Source organism: Notolepis coatsorum (assembly GCF_963971535.1).
Source record: "Notolepis coatsorum genome assembly, chromosome: 13".
In the NCBI taxonomy this organism is placed as follows: Eukaryota; Metazoa; Chordata; class Actinopteri; order Aulopiformes; family Paralepididae; genus Notolepis; species Notolepis coatsorum.
In genome coordinates, this window is record NC_140177.1 from 60,468,558 (window position 1) to 60,495,829 (window position 27,272).

Here is a 27,272-nt window from a genome sequence, read left to right on the forward strand (position 1 = left end):
TACTTTTTCCAGATAATTGAGATACAGGAGTGAATAATTTCCCATGGAATCAGCTTAATTCTGATGATTATGGTCAGAATCTTAAACTCTACTGACTGAGTTTGACCACCAGATTCAATGTTATGATTTGGTTATTCCTCAGAGCTTGAGTCAGGTATTAAGACATATGCGGAACAGTTAGTTAAGATAGTCAGGACTCAGGATACTTAAAGGAAAATGTGCCTGTGATCTTTAGCCTTCCTTTTATTGAGACTGTCCTATCCCAAAGCGCCACAGAGAGGCACTCGAGTTCCGTCATGGGACCAAAAGCAAACATTAGGACAGCAATGACATGACCCTCTCCCTCGTGTATTAGATGTTCGTTAATCATCGATTTCGAATGAAAATGGCATATATAAAAGTTCTGCAATCGTCTGTATTTTGTGCATAGAGTGGCACTGGCAACATAAACGTGGCCATCATAGCAGTAGTACTGTGGCATGGTGTCAGTTCTCTCCCCGGTCACTTCTTATGCAGAACGCGTCTGCGGAGGGTGCCGCCGGCTCTCTGCGCCCTTCACTCTCTCCACACACACTACAACCAGCCACCAAAGGCAGAGCTGACATTGTTGAAAGATAATCTTTTGTTCTGTTGTTGGTGGACAATTATCGAGAGTCTGGAGGATCAAATATCTGATTGGAAACTCACAGCATCTGCCCTTATCTCGCCGTGAGGAGGCATTAGGAAACTGAGGAGGGGGGGGAGACAACGTGCTGTGAATACATAACAGAAGAACTATTGACACCTTTAGCCTACCGGTTTACTGTGCACCCGGACAAATCATATCGACCCGAGGGGTTTAGCTTCCTGTTTTTCAATTCACCGGGTGAGGATTTTGTTTTGTTTTATTTACTCGTAAATGCGTATTTACTAAGTGATTAAATTTTTCTCTCTGCTTTATTCCGGAGGGGAAATTGGCCGTCCGCCATCGGCTCTCTCTCCGAGTCCGAAGCGCACAGAAAATCGTCTCTTGACATGCTGTAGTGCTTTGGTCGGAGTGGACTTATGGCTTCGCTGTATCAGAGATTCACCGGGAAGATTAATACGAACAATTCCTTCCCGCACCCACCTGAGGCCAGCCACCTTCTTGGCGGACAGGTTGCCGACGAGGAGAACGCAGGCAAGAAGACCCAGCCCCTCGCCGATGGCCGACCCCATGTCCAGTACCGCAAGAAGAGCGCACGGGAGGATGAGCATGTAAGACGCCTATCGTGCCCTTTATTTGTCATGACAACCCGACTTCTCTCTCTCTCTCTTGTACACACACGTACACTGCATTTGTTTCTTTGGAAAACACAGCTTGCATTTAGGGTATAATATGAATAGTTTGGTATACCATGAGCAGAAAAACGTAGCATTCACGGACAAAATTGCATTTGGTTCAATTGCATAGGCTGCCCAACAAAGTTTTGAAAGGTTGCTTTGCATTTCTTCTCCGCTAAGTTGCCTTGGGTTGTGTACTTGCCGTTAGGCTAATATGCGGGCATTGAAAGTTAAAGTGGTCTATCGTGCTTTTTTCAGCACCCATCAAAAATCAAACGCAAAATGTCCTACATGTCCTATATACCGCCACAGGTAAAGTTTGATATGTCTGTGGCTTGTATTTTGTCTGATATGCTTACGTGATCAAAGTCAGCTAATGTCATCCGACATTGCTCTGCCTTTGTGATTCGATTAGATTCGATTAGATTAAAATGTATTGTCATCGTATACAGCGCATGTATTTTACAACGAAAATAAGTTGGCATCTAACCAGAACTGGTTATTACTGACAGAGTCATCCATTTACAATGACTGAGCCGGGTGCCAAAAGATAATTTAATTTAGAATTGTGCATCATAGTCTGTTCACCGGCTATCCTTCTGAATATTGTTTTCATTGAGACAACGTTGGGTCTATTTCTAAATGCCTCCTGCAGACTGAGCCACTGGTGCTGTCCTTGGTGCTGAAATCACTGTTCTCTGCTGCTGACGTTTCCCTCCACTGTGGTCCAGTTTGATGCTGTGGATGATCTGTGACCAATATTATTGTCAGTGCTGCACTTTGTAGACTTGTTGCTTTAACTTGAAAGTACCCCTACACATCTTGTCCTGGAAACATACAGTTCAGGAAATGGTGGCCTTACCAATTCCAAAAATATTTTAACTGGATACCAGTGAGGCAATAATTTACACAACATTAAAATCATATTGTGCATAGAGATTAACAAGTAGGGCTGCCCGCTCTTAGTCCATTAGTCAATAAATTGGTCTTAGTCAAGACTTATTTTATTAGTGCTAGTCGTTTTTTATGCCCCCCCCCCCCCCCCCATTGAATGTGTTATTTGCTGAAAATGATAGGCACCTCTCTGGTAAGCAAGAAGAGACCCGTCTGCATGATAGTATGCCTGAAGCACAATTTCACTGATTTGTCAGTTAAATGAATCAACTAGGCTAATCAATTAGTGGACAAAATCCTATGATTTTGTCAACTACTGTAAGAAGTTCTTCAATTGAGGACAACCCTCATAGCAAGTCATATCTTCATATGATAGTAAACCTATCTTTATAGAAACATAATGATAGTAGTAGTAATAGTAATGATAATCAGGCATACTTTTGCACAATAGCATGTTAAATTAATTGAAAATGGGAGACCCTGATGTAAACAAGACAAGTCTTTCTCTGGTCTGCATCCCCTTAAACAAGACTTTCGTCTTGTTTACTTCAGGGTCCCCCATTTTCAAATAATTTAACATGCTTTGATTGATTGATTGAATGATTGATTGATTGCTTGATTGAAAACTTTATTAACAGATTGCAGATTGATTGATTGATTGAAAACTTTATTAAAGGGGACATGTTTTGCTATTCCTTTCACTATTTGGGCAACTTTACACAATTCCTGCGAGTCTATGGAACACATCTGTAAAGTATTTTTTCAAAAAAATTCATGGTTTTGTATTTCTAATCAAGTACTCTGAAGCAGCATTTTTCCACTTCAAGATTTCAAGCTGTTTTGGGCTGGGCTCCACCCATAAGCGTTTTGAGTGACAGTCACCCACAGTCTGCACTAGCAGAAAGTGAGAGATATAGAGAGATTGAGGGGGATACTGATTAATTTCGCCGCGGGGGGGGGGCATAATCCCACGGGACAATGCATTGGTAACTTGTTTCAAATGACAATATATACCCCTGTGAATATTATTGCATGGATCGTAATACGGGCGCGCGCAACGATATTTAGCCAGTGATATGCGAGTGGAGAAGCTCCATCCCCGCTCGCGCACACACATTTACACACACTCCCGCACGGGGGCTGGAGGTTGTGTGTAAATGCTCGTGTCCCTCTCTCTCTCTCCCTCTCTATCTCTCTCTCTCTCTCTCTCTCTCTCTCTCTCGCTTGCTCGTTCTCTGCTGTCTCTGTCGGCACCCGCGCACGTCAACCCGTTTGAGGAAGTAATTCCACTCGCTCTGTTGTTGAGCGAATTGTTGATTGTGGGCGGTGACTACAACCAGTGCCTTAGGCTACTCACGTCAGCAAAACAGTCAAATCAGAATGGCTTAGTTGAGTGAGGGAGGATCTCGTGAATTTCCCCAAGGGGATTAATAAAGTATCTATCTATCTAAACACTGGAAAAGGCCATTTATAAGACACAGGGCCTTTATTTATGACATACAAGATATACAAATATACAGTACTGTTTATTTACAGACAGAGTTTCTAAAAGAGAATATTAATATATACATTTGAGGGGGAGGAAACTGTACATGGGGGGCGGGGGGGTTTGGACATTTACCAGGGCCAGTTTCGAATTGCAACCTCCCGTAGATGATTTTTGAGAGCGGTTTTGAAGGTGGGTAGGTAGGGATTCTTTTACAGCTGTGGGTAGGGCGTTCCACATTGTTGTGGCATAATTGTGAAACGTGTTTAGTCCCTTGTTTGAGCCGAATCTGGGTTGAACTTGATTTGTGGAACTCCCTCTGGTGTTGTGGTCGTGGTATTCACTGACCTTTGGGAAGTATTTCGACATGTACCTTAGTGGTGTAGTGTATCTTGTAGACCAGGCCCATTGCAAGTTGCTGTACTCTGTCGTCCACTCTAAGCCATCCTAGCTTGTCAAAATGGGCAGGGGTGGGGTGGGTTTTAGGAGTAAGGTCAAGCAGTAGTCTGACCAGTTTGTTTTGTGATGTTTGTAATCTTGTTTTTAGTGCCTTTGAGGTGCTTTGGTACCATGAGGTGAAATCATAGTCATAGTACCCTTGAATGAGTGCTCCTCCTGTTAGACTCTTCAGGGTATTCTTGTTTACCAGAGAGGAGATCCGGTACAAGAATCTAGTTAGTTGGTTGACTTTTTTGATTACATTGGTTGCCATTTTGTCACAGGGAAAATTTGCCTTTAGGATGGAACCCAGGTATGTAATTTCATCTTTCCTTGTGACAATATTGTCACCCACTGTAACAGAGAAACCGTTGGCCTTGCTGAGTTTGTTATTTGATCCAAAGAGAATGTACTCTGTTTTACCCAGGTGTAATGATAGTTTGTTATCAGCGAGCCAGGTGCAGATTCTGCCAAGTTCTGAGCTGAGGGCTTTTTCAACCTGTAACTTGTCCCTGTCAGAGACCAGCAGGGCTGAGTCGTCCGTGAACAGGAACAAGTTGCAGTCACAACTCAAGCTGATGACATGTCATAAATTAGGAACAGTAGCGATCCTGGTATGCTTCCTTGTGGAACACCACAGCTCACTACACTTAGATAGCACAAGGCCTATATTACTATCATTAGAATGTTTGATATGATGTAGGTTTGCAACCATGTCCTCAGTAGAACATATCAAGAGACATGTGATTATACTGTGAGCTTCCTGTTTTGGTTCCTGTTATGGTTTTTGAAGGCTAAAACTCTTGGCCCATTAGAGTGTATTGGAGCCTGGTGAGGGGAAAGCTTCTCATTACTAAAGTGATGAGTGAATTTATGGCCTGTAGTAGTCAATATCGTGCCAGACAACGTTTATAGGCTGCTTTTGTATATAAGAATTTGTTCTTAATTGCTTGCCTCGATAAATAAAGGTTAAATAAAAATAAATAGGGCCTGGGTAAAAAAAGAAAAAAGGGAACCTGTCCTTTAAGCTAGGGATGCTCCGATATTGATATCGGATATCGGCCCCGATATCACTAAAATAGCTGGATCGGGTATTGGTAAAAAAAAAATAAGTATAATAATAATACTTTTTTTTATTTTTTTATATATATATATATAATATAATAATAATACAATAATAAATAACAATTCAGTACATTTATATCTATGTGTTAATTTGTTAGATTTAGTTTCACTAAGTTAGGAAAGTAATGTTTTAAGTCAAGCCTGATGTTGCCTTGCACAAAAGAATGATCCCAGTCTCTTCCACACAGTGAGGCATAGTTTATTAATTGAACAATGGGTATTTACATTTACATTTAGTCATTTAGCGGACGCTTTTATCCAAAGCGACTTACAAGTTCTGTACGACAAGTCATCAGGAAGGGCACAACTCTATCAGCTGAGTAACAATGTTCATCAAAGTGTGGATCGGTACTCAGTATCGACTGATACCCAAAGCCAGGTATCGGTATCGGGACTGAAAAAGTCAGATCAGTGCATCCCTACTTTAAGCTAACCCATCTTTAAAGCTCAGGCATATTTAGACTTTTGCACAATATTGTGTGGGCCTAGCCGACATGTGGTTCTCAAAATTGTTTGGGTCAACACCCCCCTATCTGACGTCCGTGTTCCATAACGCCCCCCTCAACCCCCTACACCAAATGGGAATTACATTTTCGGCTCTCAATTATGATTATTTTCTGTATCTATGGAATTCTCAGCCATTACTGTTTCTATTTGGCTAATTTTGTTGGGTCAATTAAGCCTGTCAGTGTTGTGTCAAATTAAGGTTTCTAATAATGGGACCCAATACAATCTTCATTATTATTATCTTTTTTCTTGGATTCAGCTTTGTACAAATTTTACTTTTTACTATCAAGTGTGTATACATTAAACATTACAAAAGGTAATGAAGTGGGATTTTAAAGTGGCATTGCAGTCACGTTGTTGTCTGTATTGTCGCCCCTTTTTCAACAACTCTGCACCCAGCGACCCCAACACTTTCTGAACATACCACCCCTGTTCAGAAACCCTAATGTAGAGCAAGTATGGATGGTTGATGAAAGCATGGCGTTTTTCTAGGGCTGCCATCAACTAAAGAAAGTCTTAGTTGACTAATAGTCAAGGACTTTGTTGACTAATCGATTAGTTGATTTAAAATCGACAAATCTATACAATTTGAGTTTACCATGTGCAATAATGCAAAAGCACCTCTTTAAATCTCATACTTACCAGAAACGTTCTTATAATCTTCCAGGAAATAACTCATTCAGTATGGAAAAAAAACATTAAATCTGAATTGGCATAACATATTTTTGGTCGACTAACACCAAACCAATCGATTAATCGACTATGAGGGGGCAGGTTTACAGTTTATGGGTTACATTTAATGACATAATGAGACAGGTAAATTTCTCAAGGCCTGTTCTATTTAGCTGGTAACAACAAAGCTACCGTGCGATCAACACTGCATGTCATCTGAATTATTTATGTTTGTCACAAAGAGAATCAAGTGGTGAAGTCTGGCCACTATCTATGACACAGACACCGATACACCATTGCACAATACACTTAATTAATCAATTCCCTATGAAGCTGGTATCTGCCATATTAGATATTTCCATTGGTAGTAAACTTTGAAATATCATTTAAATATGCAGGGGGGGTTCATTTTTTAGAAAGAGGAAGTCCTCCGCTTCCTGTAGCATACATAGTTGGTACCGCTCACCTTAAGGTCACCTTTAATCGTGATACCATTCTGAGCAGTGCTGAAGCATGAAATTGCCTTTAGCCTCCGAGGAGCCTTGTTCCATGGGTGAGTTTTTTCTTCTCAAAACGACCTGCTGCATCTTTAAGGAAAAACATAATCGGCAACACTGGAATCCATGCATAGTTCATACATTTTTATTTTTTTTATGAATGCACTCATTATTTCGGGGTCTTTTAAGATGTGTGTGTGATTAACACTTGCTGTGTGTGTGTGTGTGTGTGTGTGTGTTAGTATCACAGGTCGAGTGGAAGGCAAGAATGCAAACCTTTATTTAGGAATCATACAACAAAATGAAAATGTCCCTTCAGAGGCTTGGTGACAACAGTCAATCGGCCCGTGTGTGTAGGGGGTTCCCTCTGGTGGAGAGGCAGCAGTAGTGCAGGTAAAGGGCAAGACCCTGGCTTACCTAGCAAATCGCACTCACTACTTGGGCAGCGTGGGTTAGTAACTAAGGTTAGTTAGATGAACATTGTTACTCAGCTGATAGAGTTGTACCCATTCCTGATGACTTGTCATTCAGAACTTGTAAGTCGCTTTGGATAAAAGCGTCCGCTAAATGACTAAATGTAAATGTAAATGTTAGTACTGGTGTGACGTTGTTGTTTACGCCAGCCAGAACTCCACAAAGTGGAACACTCAGTGCAAACACTAGCTATTCCACTCAGCACGCTACCAACACACAGTAGGCCACACTTGTATAAGGCTAGGCCAGGGGTCGGCAACCCGCGGCTCCGGCTCTGCTGTGGCTCCCTGTTACTTTTTTTTACACCTCTTATTTTGGAGATCGAGGTCATACTGTGACACTGAAATGAAAAAATATTTTGTCAACTAAAATATACGTCGGTCAGACCCGTGCCTCTCCCTGCCATCTGCAGGTGGCTAATCTTGAGTAAGCTAACCATGGATAAATCCAAAAAAAGGAAAGTCAGAGGAAAATAGGGGGTTTAATTCAGCGTGGACAGATTAATTTGTTTTCACGACTAACGATGCCTGATACAGTATGTGGTGAGAAATTTGCGAACAACACGTTTTTTATTTATTTCTTTTAATACATTTTCCACAAATAAGGGAAGGACTCAAATATACCTGCATAGTTCTGGGTTTTATTTCAAAGTAGGTTTACAGATGCCAGTGTTGTTTCTCCTCTTATGTGTTTTATTTCAAAGTAGGTCTACACATGGTAGTCTTTTTTCAAAGTAGACTACTTTTTATTTGATAAATGTTCCACAAATAAGGGAAGGACTCAAATATACCTGTATAGTTCAGGGTTTTATTTCAAAGTAGGTCTACAGACGCCAGTGTTTTTTCTCCTCTTCTGTGTTTTATTTAAAAGTAGGTCTACACATGCCAGTCTTTTTTCTCCTCTTCATAAGAGTTTAAGGTTTTCCTTTGTTATAACAGTTAAAAACAGCAATAAAATGTCAACAATTATCTTTTTGTTTTATAATTTCATGAATGCAACAAACTGTGTGCTATAAGTATAATAAATCGCAAATTACTTTGGGTATGCAATTGTCAGGCGTTTTATGCTAAATGTGGGGTATGCTTGGGGATAACTATATGTAAAGCGTTATACACTGTTATCTTAATTTTAAAGGTAAATACTAAATAGGTTTTGCGGCTCCAGATGTATTTTATTTTGTGTGTGGGGGGGGGGGTGGCTCTTTTGATAGTAAAGGTTACTGACCCCTGGGCTAGGCTAATGCGAGCTAGGCTAATGCTACACAGCGAGCTAGGCTCATAACTAGGGCTGCACGATTTTGGGAAATAATCTAATTGCGATTTTTCTGACAGATATTGCGATTGCGATTATAATTATTATATTTTTTAAGCAGCCCCACAGAGGTTTATTGTAAAATGCGGCTTGCATCTGGCCTACGCATGGGTCTTTTCGGGACACTGAGCCTGAAAATGTTTCTTTTTACCTGGGAATCGATACCGGTACCCAACGGTACCTTTTTTTCTGTACTTTACTCTCCCTCTCTGAAGTCTAAACTTCACAACGCACAATCTAAAACCCCTTACCTCCCTCTCCCAAACCGATCTTGTATCTCAGTGGGACTTCCTGGTTAAAAAAATAAAATGTAAAAAAATTATTTGCGAAAAACAAAATATATATATTATTTGATAATTGCGTTATTCCAAATCGCGATTTCGATTTAAAATCGATTAATCGTTCAGCCCTACTCATAACACATCCAATCATTGTACGTTCATAATATAAAAAACAATAGTCTACACTTAGTAGGCTGCCTGGGGTTAGAGGGAATTATTAGTTAGAGGGAGAAGCAACCAAACTAACGGGGTGCCGTGGGTGCTCCAACACGCTACCAAAAAGGGGAACAAGGGGACACACAGAGGGGAATGCTAAAATTAGGCTGGCTATCACTAAAACAACAAAGGTGAGGGAGAAGGGAAGGTACAAACATCAGGGAGACAAGCTACAAGAAAAGGGGATAATTTTTGGCTCACAATACTGACGGACTGAGGGTGTGCACAGAAAGAAAACGGTGCTCAATTCTGCATCCGGAACCAATCTTCTTCAGTCATGCAGGGGATTTAGGTCAATCTGTCGAGGGAGAACTGAATGAGTGGCCCATTCATTCACAGTTCAATATCCAACACCAATATGCAAGCAGAAAGGAACGCTACCTAACTTGGAAGGATATGGTGGAGTTGATTCCCAAGCCAAGTGGTTGGGTTGGAGAAGGCTGGATTGGCACTGTAAAGGCTTGAAAGAACGTTGCAGATGATGTGAAGAGACAAGATGTCCATATCTCATCTTCCTGGTTTTATTTCCAAGGCTTATGCCTGTGATGTCATCATCTTCCTATAATAATACTGGAGAGAAGAAGGAGAGGAAAGGGGCAGACACGGAAACATAATAACAAATAGCACACAAACAATATGGCCTGCTACCGTGCCCCAATTACTCCAATTACATAGTCCAGCTGCCTCTCATTGCAATCGAGGTTCAATGTCATGTTCTCAGTCAGGCCTCAACCTGGACACAAATGGCCACTCACAGTCTTAGTTAGAAAAACAACAAAAACACAAGAAAATGTTCTGTCAACCGGTGACATTAGCATCAGTATTTTGAGGCAGAGTTTGTGTCACCTGGGGAGCTGTCACCTGGGGAGCTATCAGCCATAGTTCTCTCTAGTTCTCATTATCCTTCTCTGCTAATGGCAAGGCCAATAAAGTCAATAAAGGATCCTTAATTAATCATTGCAGTGCGGGTGCCTGAAATAGGGTGACATTTTAAGCGTAGTGACCTGTGGCTAGGGATTCCTTTGAGAGCTGGCTTGTGTAGACTTTTCCTGGGTGCAGAGCCAACAGCGGAGAAATCTAAACACCCGCATTATTCAGTCTCACCGCATGACAATGGAAGGTGACAGGAGTTTGCAAGGGGACGCATTTGGGGGCGGATATCTAATGACAAACGAATAGGTTGAGTTGGGTTTGCTTACATGTGACTTCTCATGTGATTTTACAGTGCCTCTCCCAGACGTGTTGTCCCAAGGGAGTTCCTTGCAGAGGTCATTAGTAGGTTGTGGTGTTATATCTATTGCCAGTTTCCCATCAATAGGTCTTTTGGCTGTTGTCTTTTTTCTCTGACAGTCTTGGGAAACTGACCCTCCTCAAGAAACCTTGCGTCTTACAGTAAATGGTTCTTAACCATTCAGCGCCAATCACGAGTAAACTCGTTATTGGCTGACAAGCGTTGAGCGCCAATAACGAGTAAACTCGTTTTTAGATCCTTTGATCTTTTTCCTCTGATCCCCGTTCTAAATCATCATCCGTATCATTCTAGCCGTCCCTGGCTCGTTTCCCTACGTTGGAATTGCAATGCCGATCGAATATCACTAGGTGGCAGTATCGCCTACCTTTGAACTGGAATGGCTTGGCGTGGATACATGTTTTCCTTTTTTAAATTTTTTTTGGTAAGGGCTCCTCCTGCTTGAACAGAGAGTCACATCGATCGCCGCAAAATTCCTTTGCAGAGGCGTATTTCCCATCGAAACGTGTATAGACATATACACTGGTAATCACGATGGCGATGCGATCACTTGGAATTATACTTTTTGGAATACCTTCTGGCTAAGGTAAGGTATATCCTATGTCTATTTTACCGAACCTGAAACATGTTTTTCTAACTATCACAGTTTTGTGTTTTACCCGACGTAAAACATGCTTGACAAACACGATTTTGAGTTAAAACGACCCACCCCCCTTGATGATCTTGTGAAGGTACATGTGTACATGGTATATACCTTTTGATTTGGGAGTATTTGGGGTTTCAGGGGATCAACCAGAACGGTTTGGGTTTATTGCACATAACACGTTTTATCTCGCGATCTATGTAAAAATACTGGATTCTCTTGGAAATGCGCATTGTTTAGCGTGTAATAAACTACAAACTACAGTGTGTAGAAACAAACAATTTTTTCCATGTTGGACTACTACAAGTAGTGTCTGTCAAATGAGCCACACCATTGTCTCCACAGCTATAATACAGAACACACACAGCTCTGCAAACACTGCGAAAATGACCATTTTAAGATGACCTTGAAGCGGCAGAGATGGGGACAGCTTATGGCGCTGAAAGTGTTAATGGGACTTTTGGGATCCTGTTGCCCCCCCCCTCTTCTTTCCTCATGGTCAGATATAATGACATAATGACTCTTTCCACTGTTATGACTCACATATTTGCCACTGAAATCCAGAGATCCTAGTGATCCAGGGATCCACTCTCCAAGAACACCTTACAGATATCATGTGTGGTATGCCTTTTTATTTTTTATAATTTTTTTTTGGCCCTTCCAAGTCCAACACCATCAGTTCAATTCACAACAATCTAGATAATCTGTCCACTAATGTTAAGCCACTTCGTCCAGAAAGATCATTTAATTTGTAATCTTATGTGGTTTGATGGTTGGATTAACAGGCCAGTCTTTTTCTTGTGGAGTAATATTTAATAAATCAAATGATTTCTTATCTCTAAGTCATCCATGATCCATCCATGATGGTCTTATATTGTCATGCATGAGGCCATGACACTCATGCATGCGTGTTTCAACAATGTCAGTCAGTCAGTTTATTAGAATTGTGAGAATGAAACATTCAAATGATGATGATTTCACACACACACACACACACACACACACACACACACACACACACACACACACACACACACACACACACACACACACACACACACACACACACACACACACATGAATGGCCATTGAAAGACATAGACAATTTCAACTTGACGACAAAAAAAACAAACATAAACCAGAATTCTACAGTGGACTACATCTGAATTATTGTCAGTTGTTGATATTATTACCAAACACGGCAACAAATCCAACAGGAAATCAGAACTCTAGTTTAAGCTGTTCCCTAGCAACACCATTCCACTGAAACTGTTTTCCAAACTGAATTCCAAGATAGAATTAGGAGGACACGTTTGAGAAAAAAAAAAAAAAACTCAAAGGACTAAAGACATTTTAATCTCCTATTTTTTCGTGTTGAATTCAATAGGCTTTGTGTCATGATAACAATGGATTTTATCACACCATTTTCCACTTTATATAATCTAACCGATTATGATTATACAGCCTGTAAATCCATACTGAACCGTAATGGGCTATTATTCTTCAATAGAGAATATGAGATAATGTCCCACTAGGCCGCTTTAATCTGATATGCCATTACGAGATTTGTATGTTTTTCTCCTCTTTAGACTGCAGAGAGGACATTTGCTGGGAGTCTCACCATATGGCCTGGTATTGTTTTTGTTCCAATGCCCCCAATGGGGACTACTCATGTGTTAAATTCACTTATAGTAGCTTTCACCACATGAGTGCCCTTATAACAGAGACAGGTGAATTGAGCTATCTCCCCCCCCTTGTAGGAGACCGCTGGTAAAGATACGGTATGGACCAGCGGGTTTGCGTTGGGTCTGACTCTGGGAATTGACACATTTTTCTTTTTAATATTTAAAAAAGGAAATTATGGGCATGTTATATTTTGTATTTATTTAGTTAAATGTGTTTTCTAAATCTACCTTTGGAAATAAATTGCAAATTTCATGGCTTTGAACAACAGAGCCCATCTCCTTAGCCCTCCCTGCTTATAAAAGCATTTACAACAACCATGAGTCAGGGAAAAACTCAATTTGACACAAACATTTGCTTTTTTTCACAATGGCATTTTTTATTGCATGCATTCATCTCCTTCACGTCATTTTCTTTACCTTGCTGTGGTGTGGGTGTTTGAAAGGGATGATAACTCACCCTAGATAATAATGTCCCTGGGCTGACTCTCTGTGCTCCATCTGTCCATCACAAAATACACCTGCTGTCCAGCTCCACACACACACACACACACACACACACACACACACACACACACACACACACACACACACACACACACACACACACACACACACACACACACGCCACACAAGAACTGTCTTCAAATTCATTTTACTGTACTTGTACTTACTAGGGAAACATGCTCCAGATTTGGCCAGTCTGGCCCACTCCCCAGGCGTTACTCTAGTGTTCCAGCTTAGTCTATTGGATGCTTTTCAGGGTCCAGAGCGGAGCTAAACCAATCAGACACAGCTTAAGAGGAGCAGTCCATATTTATTACTACCGCAACTGTTCAAATTGACCTCTTTTCTTGATCCTCCAATCACAACTGCTGCTTTTGTCCAAGGGAAGCAACAGTTGTGATTGGAGGATTGAGAAAAGAGGGTGGGATTTGAGATGGGTCATTTAGGGATGCTCCAATACCGATACTAATATAGGATATATCAGCTAAAACAGGGTATAGATATGGGTCTGATATCAGGCTAAAACAGGGTAAAACAGGGTATCGGTCTGTGAGATTGACTAAAAACCAAGATCCATGACAGAAATCAAAGCACACATAATTGCTTTTGTCGAGGGAGGCAACAATTGTGATTGGAGGATTGAGAAGGGTTTGAGATAGGTAAAGATAGGTTTAGGTTTGAGATGGGTTTAGGAGGACTCACCGTCGGTATCGGCAGAGTGGTCTCTACACGTGCATCCCTGGTGAAAATCAAACTAATGATGCGTGTGTGCAGGCATTAATGGTGCAGAGATGTGGTCTGTAGTACAGTGTGGAGTAATGGATTACATGCAGCGCAATTACAGTAATCTTATTACAAAAAAGTAACTGTAATCTGTTAAAGTAATAATCTTGAAAATGTTCATATAAATAAATATAAATCTATTTTGCCACTCTATTGCCAATTGATATAACACAATACAATTGATATAACACAATCTACCTACAGACCCAGTTCATGATTTATATTTGTTGTTCTAAACACTGGTGACTGGTAGGACATTCCTGGAAAAAAATCATCTGGCACACAGGAAGTGATGCATTTTATGTCACTAGCAGCAACAACAGTTTGTTTGGAATGAATAGAAGACTCAGTATTTAGCATGGAATCTTCAGTGATCACTTATCACCAATAGATGTCGCCAAACAAACAAACATGAGGATCTTGCCGGATTACCACTTTAAAGTTACTTTAACAAACACAGTTGTCAGATCACTGGAGCACAGGGAGAGTTTACGTGTTTTATCACATAATTGTTCACATAATTTATTTAACGACTGGACGCTGACTGCGTTCTTCACCAGAGTCAAGTCAGACTGCATTGAAACATGAATCCATCTGCACCAGAAGTAAAAGACATACACTGTGCTTTTCCCTAGTAATCTCATTACTGTAGTGTGTTTGTTAAAGGGATAGTTGGAACCCTAGCCTTATTTCCTAGCCATATTTCTTACTTAATAAACGACACAATCCATGCTGTTCCTCATACCGGCTCTGGCTAGTTGGCCCCAAACCAACGCAATGTCAATGGAGTCACGCTCCTGTCTGCACACGCTGACTGAGGCTCGCTGAAATGTATTCCACATTGCACACAAAATCAATTTCAGAGAGCCTCAGTCAGCTTGTAGAGACAGGGGCGTGACCCCATTGACTTTGCATTGGTTTGTGGCTAACTAGCCGGAGCCAATATGAGGAACAGCATGGATTGTGCTGAGAAAGGACTCCTACCGATCAACATCATCATTGGTAAGCAGCAAATAGGGCTAGGACTCCATCCTTTTAGTAACAGTAAGAATAATGGCTGCATTCTCCTTAGACTCCACTGGACTGCCTGTGTTGAGGTTGTTGATGCGCTGCGGGATCCTTTTATTGAACAGTAATAGGATCAGCATTTTTCAACATGTTTGAAAAGAAAAATACACTTAGATTGACTGATTGTAGACAGACACTAAGATAATTCATTAATGTTTTTTGCAATAATAAGAAAGAATCTCCTATCTCAGTATAAGATACGATACAATAAGATACTGTTAAGGCGGTTAGGTGGTCGAGCGGAGATTGCGTTCGTCACCAGCCCCGGAGCTGTGAGCTTGGTTCGCCTGTTCGAATCCAGCTCACAGCTCCGGGGTTGTCACCAGCTTGGCTGGCCGTCTGCACTGATACAATTGGCTGTATCAGAGGGTGGGAGAAGCTGGCGGGGTGGGTCCGGGTCGTTGTAAAACAGCAACTCCTACAGTTCGGTCGGGGCGCCTGCTAAGCGCGGATTGGACGTGAGGGGGATAGTGTGGTCCTCCCACACGCTACGCCCTCTCAATGAGAATCCGCGCTGCCAGGTGAAAAGAAGCGGTGATTGGCTGGACGTGTGTCGGAGGAAGCACGTGGTAGCCTCCACTCTCCCAAATGATCTGACTGTGGGGGGTAAAGCGCAGCGACCAGGAAGGGACTGGGAATTGGCATACGACTAACATTGGGATGGGAGAAAATCGGAGGAAAATGGAGGGGGAAAAAGACCAAAAAAAAAAAAAAAAAAAAAAAACAATAAGATACTGTTGCTGTTAACAACATGGCTAATGAGGACCATCTCCTTTTTTTTGATCCACTTTTTCTCCCATTTTTCTATATTTTCTCCCATCCCAATTTCGTATCATCCAATTCAACCCTCCCCTGTCACGAACGCTGTTTCTTGCCTCCCACAAGCCGGCTGCAATGTGGACTAAGTCATACATAGCACAAGTCCCCTCCGGTACTTGAGGTAACAGCAGTCGCATCTTTTCACCTGCGCAGCTCGATCTCTCAGTGTCGAGGAGTAACGCGTGGGAGGCTCACGCTGCCCCCGACACTTCCTGATTCTACTGCGCAGGCACACCAACCGACTTGTAGGAGTCGCTTGTTCACAACGTTCGATCCCCACCCTTCAGTTTTCCCTCCCCGTAATATGGCCAATGTGTATTACTGCGGACGACCAGCTAAACTGAAAACAATGTGGAGAGCTGGATTCGAACAAGCGAATCCTAGCGTCTCCACACTGGTGGCGAGTGCCTTGCCCACTACACCACCTAGCCGCCCATGAGGACCATCTCCTTATTCCTTCTTTAGCATTAATGATCTCATACATACAAACATGCACACAGTGCCTTGGAACAGGTTCATAGCACAGCACCATGCAAAGTCATAAAATGTGAATTGACCTGATCCTCCAATCACAACAGTTGCTAGAGGAGTGGGTTCTGAGAGATGTCGAGCGCACATTACTGTCCGCTCAACATGTGTTGCTCTGGCTGTCGAAAAGCAGGCAGAGTGAGACCACACGGTTTCTCCCCTCTGGATTCGGGACAACATGGTATTCTCAGCAGGACCTCCTGCTCTGTGTTGCCATGGTTGCAAAGGTGGAGAGGGTGAGGCTGTAATCCCTCTGAACACACGTTGTTGCTTGCCGGTGGCTCTGATTGCCATCTGGAGATGACGCAGGTCTTACATGCCTAATGTAGAGCCCTCAGTTCTGGCCATCGCCGAGCACCCGTCTTCTTCTCCGTACCAAAGATTCAATAGGACATAGGGGCTGTCCTCGACTGAAGACATTCTTAGTCCACTAAAAGTCATGGATTTTGGATGGACTAATCAATTTGTTGATTTAATAGACAAACCTGTAAAATTGTGTTTTTCCACATGCAATCACGGCCTCTTTAGATCTAGTGCTTACCAGAGATGAGAGATAACTCATTCAACACGGTGTGACGAGCCTGGTGGTGTTTAGACTCATCACGGTTCAAAAACAAACAAATTCAAATGTCCACACAAGTGCAATATCAATCAATACGAATATTTATTGAATACAGGCATAATATAGTCCGATGGGCAAATAGGATGGTCGTGCGATGTCCAAAACACAAAACAGGCTCTCGTACAGAAAAAGGATTGTTCAATACTCAGAGTAGTCGTCCGGTCCAGGGTCAGTACACAAGGGGTTTTCTCAGCCAGTCTAGGGTCCAGTACACAATGAACACCTTCTCGCCTTCACCTCTCCTCTCACTACCTCTCACCTCGCAAACCTCTGTACACAAACAATCTCGCTCTCAATACAATACAGTGTATTTGACTTTGTAGTGTGTGTGTCTGGTGTATGTGCGTGTGGGATGTGGGTGATCTAATGATGCACAGGTGTGTTCTATCAGTACTAATCAGCTACCTGATTGCTTCTACTCCTGCCGTGGCAGTAGTACCTCCCGTCCTTCACATATCCATGAGACGGGGGTGATATCTGCCACAACGGGTTAAAAAAAAAATCACCTAATGAACTAACAAGGTCTCGGTCAATTAATCGACTCATGGACTAAGAGGGGTCAGCCCTAATAAAACAGCTAATTTCTTATGGCTGCTTCTCCCTGGAGGAGGCTCGTGGATAACTAGCCTTATTTTCTCTTTAGGGCATTGGTGCTGTGGACACAGTCATGTCACCGAGCATTGATCTGCTTTTGCTGCCCCATCCCAGGGGGTACCTCAGCAGACCCTCCATCCCCCCACCGCGCCCCTCAACGCTCTGTTGACACGCCATCGATCATCCCCTGCCACTAACCCCCCCCCCCCCCCCTCTTTTCTCTTGGACCTGTCAACAACACATCTGTGTGGGCTCCGCCTCCACCTCCACACAGTCTTTCTCTGCCACTCTGCCCCTCCCTTCACATGGTCTGTACTATTATAGGAGCTGACAGCAGGGATTAGTCAGTGTTTACATGAATGTTCCATATCTGCTGCCCGATGAGAAGAGGATTCTAAATATTGGCTAGTGTTGAGTCTTGGTTTCTTGGCAGCTTAGAATAGTTTGTCCACATGCGAGAAATGGCACGCAAGAAATGAGAGGTTCATGAAGTGCTCATTACCGGCAGAGGTATACGCTTAAGGAGAATGAAATTGCACACTCCTGCGCCATATGCAATCAGTCAGTTTTATTTTGGCCAAAAAAACTTGTGGGTCTTAGGATAGCTTACCTAAGTAGTAGAGAGATTGGTTTGCAAGGTGGTGTACAGCCTGGTGTACAGCCTGGTGTACAGCCTGTCCAAAAGTATTAGCTTACGTTTGGCCACTTTTACCCCATCAATTTATTTACCCTCTTAATGCATCAGACTTTACAAACATGAACTATAGTAAAACTAGTATTCCTGTGTTTTGTTTCTTCCTCACACGCACTAATTACTATAAATATGACAGTGAATCACAATAGAAACAGTATTTCTAAGGTAAAACCACAGGAATACTGTAGGGATTCACCATACATTTCTATAATATTCCACTACAGAAATACTATGGTGAATCACTGCAGTATTTCTGTGGTAAATCTATAGTGTGTAAAACACAGCACTACTATAAATTACTAAAGTAGTTGTGTGGTAAGTCACTACTCCTGTAGTGTGTATGGCAAAAGAACGACAACACAGGAACACAAAGAACGACAACACAGGAACACAAAGAATGACAACACAGGAACACAAAGAACGACAGGTTTTACTATTTAACTTCCGTCTGGGTTACCGGTTACCACAGTCTGCAAGTTCTCTCGTTAAAACATCCAGTGCTGCTCATAGCCCCATCTCTCCTCCCTGCAGGAGACTCATCCAGTGCTTCTCACAGCCCCATCTCTCCTCCCTGCAGGAGACTCATCCAGTGTTGCTCACAGCCCCATCTCTCCTCCCTGCAGGAGACTCATCCAGTGCTTCTCACAGCCCCATCTCTCCTCCCTGCAGGAGACTCATCCAGTGCTTCTCACAGCCCCATCTCTCCTCCCTGCAGGAGACTCATCCAGTGTTGCTCACAGCCCCATCTCTCCTCCCCGCAGGAGACTCATCCAGTGCTGCTCACAGCCCCATCTCTCCTCCCTGCAGGAGACTCATCCAGTGCTTCTCACAGCCCCATCTCTCCTCCCTGCAGGAGACTCATCCAGTGTTGCTCACAGCCCCATCTCTCCTCCCCGCAGGAGACTCATCCAGTGCTTCTCACAGCCCCATCTCTCCTCCCTGCAGGAGACTCATCCAGTGCTTCTCACAGCCCCATCTCTCCTCCCTGCAGGAGACTCATCCAGTGCTTCTCACAGCCCCATCTCTCCTCCCTGCAGGAGACTCATCCAGTGTTGCTCACAGCCCCATCTCTCCTCCCTGCAGGAGACTCATCCAGTGCTTCTCACAGCCCCATCTCTCCTCCCTGCAGGAGACTCATCCAGTGCTGCTCACAGCCCCATCTCTCCTCCCTGCAGGAGACTCATCCAGTGCTGCTCACAGCCCCATCTCTCCTCCCCGCAGGAGACTCATCCAGTGCTGCTCACAGCCCCATCTCTCCTCCCCGCAGGAGACTCATCCAGTGTTGCTCACAGCCCCATCTCTCCTCCCTGCAGGAGACTCATCCAGTGCTTCTCACAGCCCCATCTCTCCTCCCTGCAGGAGACTCATCCAGTGCTTCTCACAGCCCCATCTCTCCTCCCTGCAGGAGACTCATCCAGTGCTTCTCACAGCCCCATCTCTCCTCCCTGCAGGAGACTCATCCAGTGTTGCTCACAGCCCCATCTCTCCTCCCTGCAGGAGACTCATCCAGTGCTTCTCACAGCCCCATCTCTCCTCCCTGCAGGAGACTCATCCAGTGCTGCTCACAGCCCCATCTCTCCTCCCTGCAGGAGACTCATCCAGTGCTGCTCACAGCCCCATCTCTCCTCCCCGCAGGAGACTCATCCAGTGCTGCTCACAGCCCCATCTCTCCTCCCCGCAGGAGACTCATCCAGTGCTGCTCACAGCCCCATCTCTCCTCCCCGCAGGAGACTCATCCAGTGCTTCTCACAGCCCCATCTCTCCTCCCTGCAGGAGACTCATCCAGTGCTGCTCACAGCCCCATGCCCCATCTCTCCTCCCCGCAGGAGACTCATCCAGTGCTGCTCACAGCCCCATCTCTCCTCCCTGCAGGAGACTCATCCAGTGCTGCTCACAGCCCCATCTCTCCTCCCCGCAGGAGACTCATCCAGTGCTGCTCACAGCCCCATCTCTCCTCCCTGCAGGAGACTCATCCACAGAGCTGACTCCACTGACATTTTCTACCTTCTCTGTCGCTTGTTAGAACTTTTCTGTCCCCGTCTGTGCCTCAGTAGCTAAATATAACGTCTTCACCTAACCTGTTCCCATTTCCTGCTCTCCTCCTGCTCCAGTCCCCCCCCCCCCCCCACACACACACATCTTTATGAGTTTAGATTGTCCGTTGGATGTTGGATTACCTAGTCCGTTGGATTACCTTTATCATTAAGGAGGGTTGATCAAAGACGCAGTGCTAATCGGTGACAGGAGTTGAGAGAGGATGCTAATGCAGACTATCCTGTCATAAAGGTTTTAGATGCAAAGTCATTGCAGGGAAATAATTTGCATTACCTTTCCATGCACCGTGCGTCTCTTGCCACTAGAGGCTATCATGTTCCAGTCAATGCCCAAGGAGCTCAGATGCTATGCAAGCAGACTGTCAAGTAGCACTGACACAAACACAGACACAGCGAAACAGATAGGAATCAGGGGATGTGATCAGGCATCGGGCAGACATTCGCCAAGCTACTTCATGTCACATCGGACCAAACATTTTCTCCTGGCCTGAAGGAGGATAACTGTCCTGGACGGCAGGGTCAATGTGAGAGCCAAGAGGAGGTTTATGAGGTGTGCATCTAGGTGCAGAGGCACCTAGAGCAGAAACTCTGTCCAACTGCCCAACAGTAGCAACAGCAGCCACACTAATGGATGGCACTGACCAGGAGGCACAGAGCCTTGGCTTGGCACAGAGAGGCCTGCTAGGGAAAGCACAGAGGATGATTTGATGAAAAAAGGAGAATAGGGGAATTATCATACAGATTTAAGAGGGTGTGTGTGTGTGTAGCATTATTGCAATGCAACGCACAAACATTTCATTGCAAATAATGTATATTTTATTCAATGTAAAGTACATATTTCCGTCAGCAGTATAATGTAATGTCAGTAATGTCTTTAGTAACAGCAGCTGCACTAAAGCCCTAAAACACTAGTGTGAAAGATTATCATTGTCTTCTGTCACCACCTATTCATTTGTAGATACCATAATGTCAAGTAATGTTCACACATACACACACACACACACACACACACCACACACCACACACCACACACACACACACACACACACACACACACACACACACACACACACACACACACACTCTTGACCTCCACACACACACACACACACACACTCTTGACCTCCATGCTGAATTCCAGCCTCCTAGTGTGGAAACTGTGGCCACTAGAGGGTGGGGGACACACTTGTGGACCAACCGACAGAGTGAGCTATAGAGCTCAAAATGTATGATTCATGTATGTTGTATGAATCATCAGACAGAAAGACAGCATCTCTCTCAGTTACCGTAGCGACTCCAAATCCACCGCAACTTAACACTGCCCGTTTTCTTTAAAACCACAGACGAAACAAACCATCTGTAATTGAGAGGAAGTGGTTGACAGGGTTTTTACAGTTGAGAACAACTATATATCTGTGCTCCTCTCCCCCCCACTCTGTTGGACAGAAGAGGCAGAGTGGAGAACTGCCAATCCTCCTGAGCCCTGGCTGTCACAGGCTTCTTCTGGGGTGAGACCAGGCAGCAGTAATCTGTTGTGTCACAGAAGCAGATTCTCTTATCGACTCCACCATGATACAGTAGTGTCGCGCCTCTGGGACACACACACACACACACACACACACACACACACACACACACACACACACACACACACACACACACAGACAGGCACACACACACATGTACAGACAGGCACACACATCAGCATACTAGCACACACACACACACACACACTAGCGTACAGACAGGCACACACATCAGCATATAGATACACACGCGCACACACTAGCATACAGACACACACACTAGCACACACACTAGCAGTAGCACACACTAGCGTACAGACACACACACACCCTAACACACACACGCACTAGCATACACACACACACACACTAGCACATAGATATCAGAAGTCGAATGCACACATCTTCTCACAGGCAGAATGTCAAGCAAGTGCCAATACTATTTGACTGCCACCAGCTTTCGCCATCTTTACTAAATGGCACCATCGTTATTGACCATTTTAGCAATGTTTGCAGACCCATCGTGTGTTCTGTATTATAGCTATGGAGACAATAGTATGGCTCATTTTACAGGCATTGTTCATAGTCCATTACTGACTAATGAGTTAATTTCTACACACTGTAGTTTGGTACACGCTACACGCTAAACATTGCCCCATTTCCTAAATAATCCAGTATTTTTTCATAGATCGCGAGATATGACACGTTTTATGCAATAATCCCAAATCGTTCTGGTTGATCGCCTGAAGCCCCAAATACTCCCAAATCAAGGGTATATACCATGTACATATGTGCCTTCACATATCACATATCAATCATCATGCTGCTGAGGTCAGACAGACGCCTGCGAACACCAGCTACTAGGACAGAGAGACTTCGGCTCAGCTTCTTCCCCCAGGCCATCAGAGCCTTGAACACTGAACTCTCCACACACAAGCACACATGAGCTCACACACTAGCAGCCACTTTAACATGAGCAAACACACACTCATGCTGCACACGCTCACACTTATGGTCACTTTACAAAAGGAAAGGTCACTTTAAAAATAGTATAATATAACTTGAGATTGTATAATATAGCATGTACATAAAGATCCAGTGCCTCATCCGCAGCTAACAGTGTATTGCACTACCACAGGACCTAGCATGTCCTACCATGCTCTGTAAATAACTCATGTACATATACCAATATGCCCTACTCTGTTTACTTGTTTTATTGCACAATGTCGTTCTATTGGATTCTATTATATATTACTATTGTATTATGCACATCGTTGCGGGCAAGACCCCCCGCATTTCATTGTATATTTGTGTGCCGTGACAAATAAAATTCTTGACCTTGACTTGACTTGAGGGGGGTAGTCTTATCCCGAAAATGCGATCGTTACTAAAAGCTTGGTTTAGGTCCGGTAAGATACAACAGTGTGATCATTACAGAAACATGTTTCAGGTTCGGTAAAATAGACATAGAATATACCTTACCTTAGCCAGAAGGTACTCCAAAAAGAATAATTCCAATGATCCCTTCAGCGATCGCGATTACTCGTTTATATGTAATTAATCGTATACGGGAAATTATGGGTTTTGAGGCGAGGAGATCTCCTAGCGATTGCTCTGCAAGAGCTCCTCAGAGCGAGTCAGGAAAGAAAGGGAGCAGGACAGAGACAGTTTAGTTCAGACAATCAGAGTTAAAAAGGTAGGCGATACTGCCACCTGGTGAGATTCGATCGTCATTGCAATTCCAACGTACTGTAGGCAGATGAAACAGAGACACCTAGAGGGCTCCGGCTGACCGTATAGAACGGGGATCAAAGGAAAATATCAAAGGACCAAAACCAGAGATATCTCTGGTTTCTGGCGCTCAACGCATGGCGAGATAACCCGACTTATCTTGGGTTTGGCGGTCAATGAGTTAACCGTCATGTCTCATGTATGGTATGGAAGATACTGATGTTAATTACACAACGTGTCTGGGTTGCTGCAGTATAACACATTTAGAGCTAAATAAAATGAGACAATCAAGTTCCCCACACCCCTAGTATTCGGGAAAATTATGAATATGCAGCGGTTTTGTTGTGTATATATTTTTCTAAAGGTCATATCAGTAGGATAATTGATTGCTTGGAATGAGAACCATGTTGACTCAAACCAAGTTCAATTTCATGGAATAAGCACACAATGTAATGGTTGAGTCTAATGGTCGTCACATTACGGTCCATAATAGTGAGGGCTTTTTTGACCACTTGTTGCAACCATTAAATCGGGTGTTATTCCACAAAATGTAACTTTGTTTCAGTCTACACGGTTCTAAAAAATCAACTATCTTACCGACATGACTTTTTTTTTGTATCCTGAACTGTTCATTTGACCCTGTATCAGTGTGTGGCATCAGCACCAGCCTCTGTGGAGCAGTAGGTTGTCGTCGCGGTCGGATGACAAGCCTGCATGGTGTTCTTGGGTCCCTGTGGCAAAACACACACCCCCTTTTCTTCTCCTCACCTCCCCTCTCCTGTCCCTTGACTCCACTCTAGCCTTCAGATAAATAAGGAATGAGATAGTCTTTCATGTTGACAATCTGTCCAGCCTCCCGGGTGCCTTCAGGCCCTGCAGGAAGAAGAGACAGGAGGAAACCTGTGGGAGGAAACAGGGAATCCATCTATCAAGATGTCTGGATAGATACAACTTTATGTCTGTCTTGAGTTTGAGGAGTAACAGGTGGTCTGGTGGTGTTTATAGGATATTTGTGCTAATTGGGTATGGTGTGCGCGTGTGTCATCGTTGTTGTGTATGTGTGCGTGCGCATGCTTGTGTGTGTGAAAGAGAAACAGAGACAGGGGAAAAGTAAGCAAGCGTGTGCCTATCGGTGTGCCTCGTAAATACAGTAAAAAGTACTGGTATATCAGGATAGGGAGAGTATGGTGTGTGTGTGCGTGTGTGTCAGATCTTTCCCTCTATGGATGGAGGTGTTTTTCTCCCCGTGTGTGTGTATACCAATAACACATTCTGTCAGGCACTTTTGTACTGTGGCGCTTCACTGTGTGCACATCATCATCTTCAGTCAATATTTCTCCTCCTCGGCTCCTCCTGCTTCAGGAGATGTGAGGAGTCATCATTCAGAAGGAGCCCCATGCAGACCTCCTGGGACAGTGGGAGATGATTGCCTTTCCCTGTTCTGTTCTGTTCTGTTCTGGGACCCGGGCCCCAGCTTCTGTGATGCTGTCTGCTGTCTGCTGGCCACATGGAACAGAGGGGGGATGTGGAGCTAGATAATGACTGTATTAGTATTAGTGAAGCGGAGAGGAGGCTCAGCGCTGCAATTTCCTATTCCGGGAACTGGCAGCTTGTCAGAGTGAACCCCAAACCAAAGAGAGGAAACTGAGCTGAGATGATTGATGTACCTCCTCTCCCCCCTGATTGGTTGTCTCATGGGAGGGATACCGTGAATTTATTGGTGGATGTGCCAATTTCACATTGTGTTTCAGTGACTTTATTTCTTGGGTTGATAGAAGGAAGAAAGAAAAAATACTATTTTATTCACGTAAAATGGTTAAATTTCAGGGGGCAGTGGTGGGATTAGGAGGTAGTTAGATCGCCTGGTAATCTGGAGGTTCCCGCTTTGATACTCGGCTCCTCCCGGCAATGTGTCGAGGTGTCCTTGAGCGAGAGAGAACCCCTAACTGCTCCTGACAAGTGAGGAATAACTTGTAAAGTGCGTTGGATATATGTGCTGCAGTCCATTTACCATTTAATGTGGAGCAGATAATGTTATTTCCCCCAGCTGCTCTGTTTACTTTAGCTGTGTGAACAAATAAGCAAAAGTAACGTGGATTAGGATAATGAACCTGTACCGTGATAATCAATTATTTTCAACTTTGTTCAGTAGAGGGCCATGTTTTGTTTACCGTGAAACCTTCACACCTGCCAAAGAAGGCAGCGAGGCAACAGGGTTGAATGCTGGCATGCTGTCAAATGCTGCACTGTCCATCTATACTATACATTTTGTGTGTGTCAAAACTCTCTGAGGGGATGACGAAGACCAACGGTGTTGTTTCTCTCACAGCTTCCTCTGAAGAGTCTTTACAGGTAGCAACGGTATTTAGCTGTACAGTAACCAGAGCCTGATTACACTTGACTTGTGGTTAATCGTTATGGAGCTGCCAGACTCAAAGCGGTCGCTGAGCCTGTATCGCTCCAAGGAACTCTTCCTTTATATGGACGCAAATGGCAGAGCCTGCTGACCTCGGCACATCAAGGTGGTTCCGGCGAGCTGAGCAGTAGCGAAGGAGTTGAGAGGATAAACAGCCCGGGGGAAAGCTCCGTAAAGTGGCCCTGCGCTGCATGTGGTGTGTAATGCTGCTGATCTGAGCTGAATGGAGAGATGGAGCTAATGGCCCTGGTAAGTGGCTTACTGCTGATTGTTGTGAGGGAGCCGAACGTTTTTGGCTTTGTCCCAACATGTACTACACCTTCCCGTCCGGGGGTTGTGTTTCAGAGAGGCTAACCGGCCAGCAGACATCCAGTCCCATCTGGTACACTGGCTGGAGGAAACATCAATGTAGAGACCTGACCTGCTTTGGTCTGATAGCCCGAATCGGATTCCAGCCCCAGGCTTCAGGAGGGGTCTCGTTGATGACACACTCACTCAAGATCATTCTGCACACAGAGACACATATGCCACAGATGCTCACGTATGTGTACGGGCGCACACACACAGACACACACACACACACACACACACACACACACACACCCCACTTAATTGTAACGCGGGGTGTGTGTAACTTGTGTAACGCTGGCTCAGTCTCACTGAGAGATAAGGTGTGTCTTGTTTATGAGCAGGACTTTATTCCGCTTGGCTGCTCCCACATCATTCAGTTCTCTCTCCTTCTTGTCCTGATTGTACCCCTTTGACTACACTAAGAATGAAAACCCACAAGATGTCCCGAGTGGAAAAGCTTTGGAGGGTAAGTGGACTTCAACTTGAAATATAATAGATAGGATTAGAATGTCTTTTATTTACAAGGTCAATTTTTACATGTACCAGGAATTTGTCCTCAGCATTTTACCCCGTCCTAACCGCTCAGAAGCAGTGGGCGTCCACAGTCCTGCGCCCGGGGAACTTGGATTCTATATTTCTTTGTGTACACAAAGTATGGTTGCTATGGCGTTGATAAGTGTTGTAGGCTACTTTGCTGTCCTTGTTCAGGAATTCAGCTTTTGGAGACTTTAAATAACCCTTTAATAATAATAATAATAATAATAATAATAATAATAATAATAATAATAATAACTTTATTTGT

The 27,272-nt window shown here is 43.8% G+C and overlaps 1 protein-coding gene across 1 annotated transcript in view; it reads left to right on the plus strand.

The window, feature by feature from the left end:
• Positions 1 to 1,044: 1,044 nt before the first annotated feature.
• LOC311239370 (A-type potassium channel modulatory protein DPP6-like) overlaps positions 1,045 to 27,272 on the plus strand; it is a gene marked incomplete at both ends in the record, with an annotated part of 214,473 nt that continues 188,245 nt past the window's right edge. The window contains one exon of the mRNA XM_084327677.1: positions 1,045 to 1,236. Within this exon, the coding sequence (XP_084183803.1) occupies positions 1,045 to 1,236 (192 nt within the window). The remainder of the gene's footprint in view (positions 1,237 to 27,272) is intronic.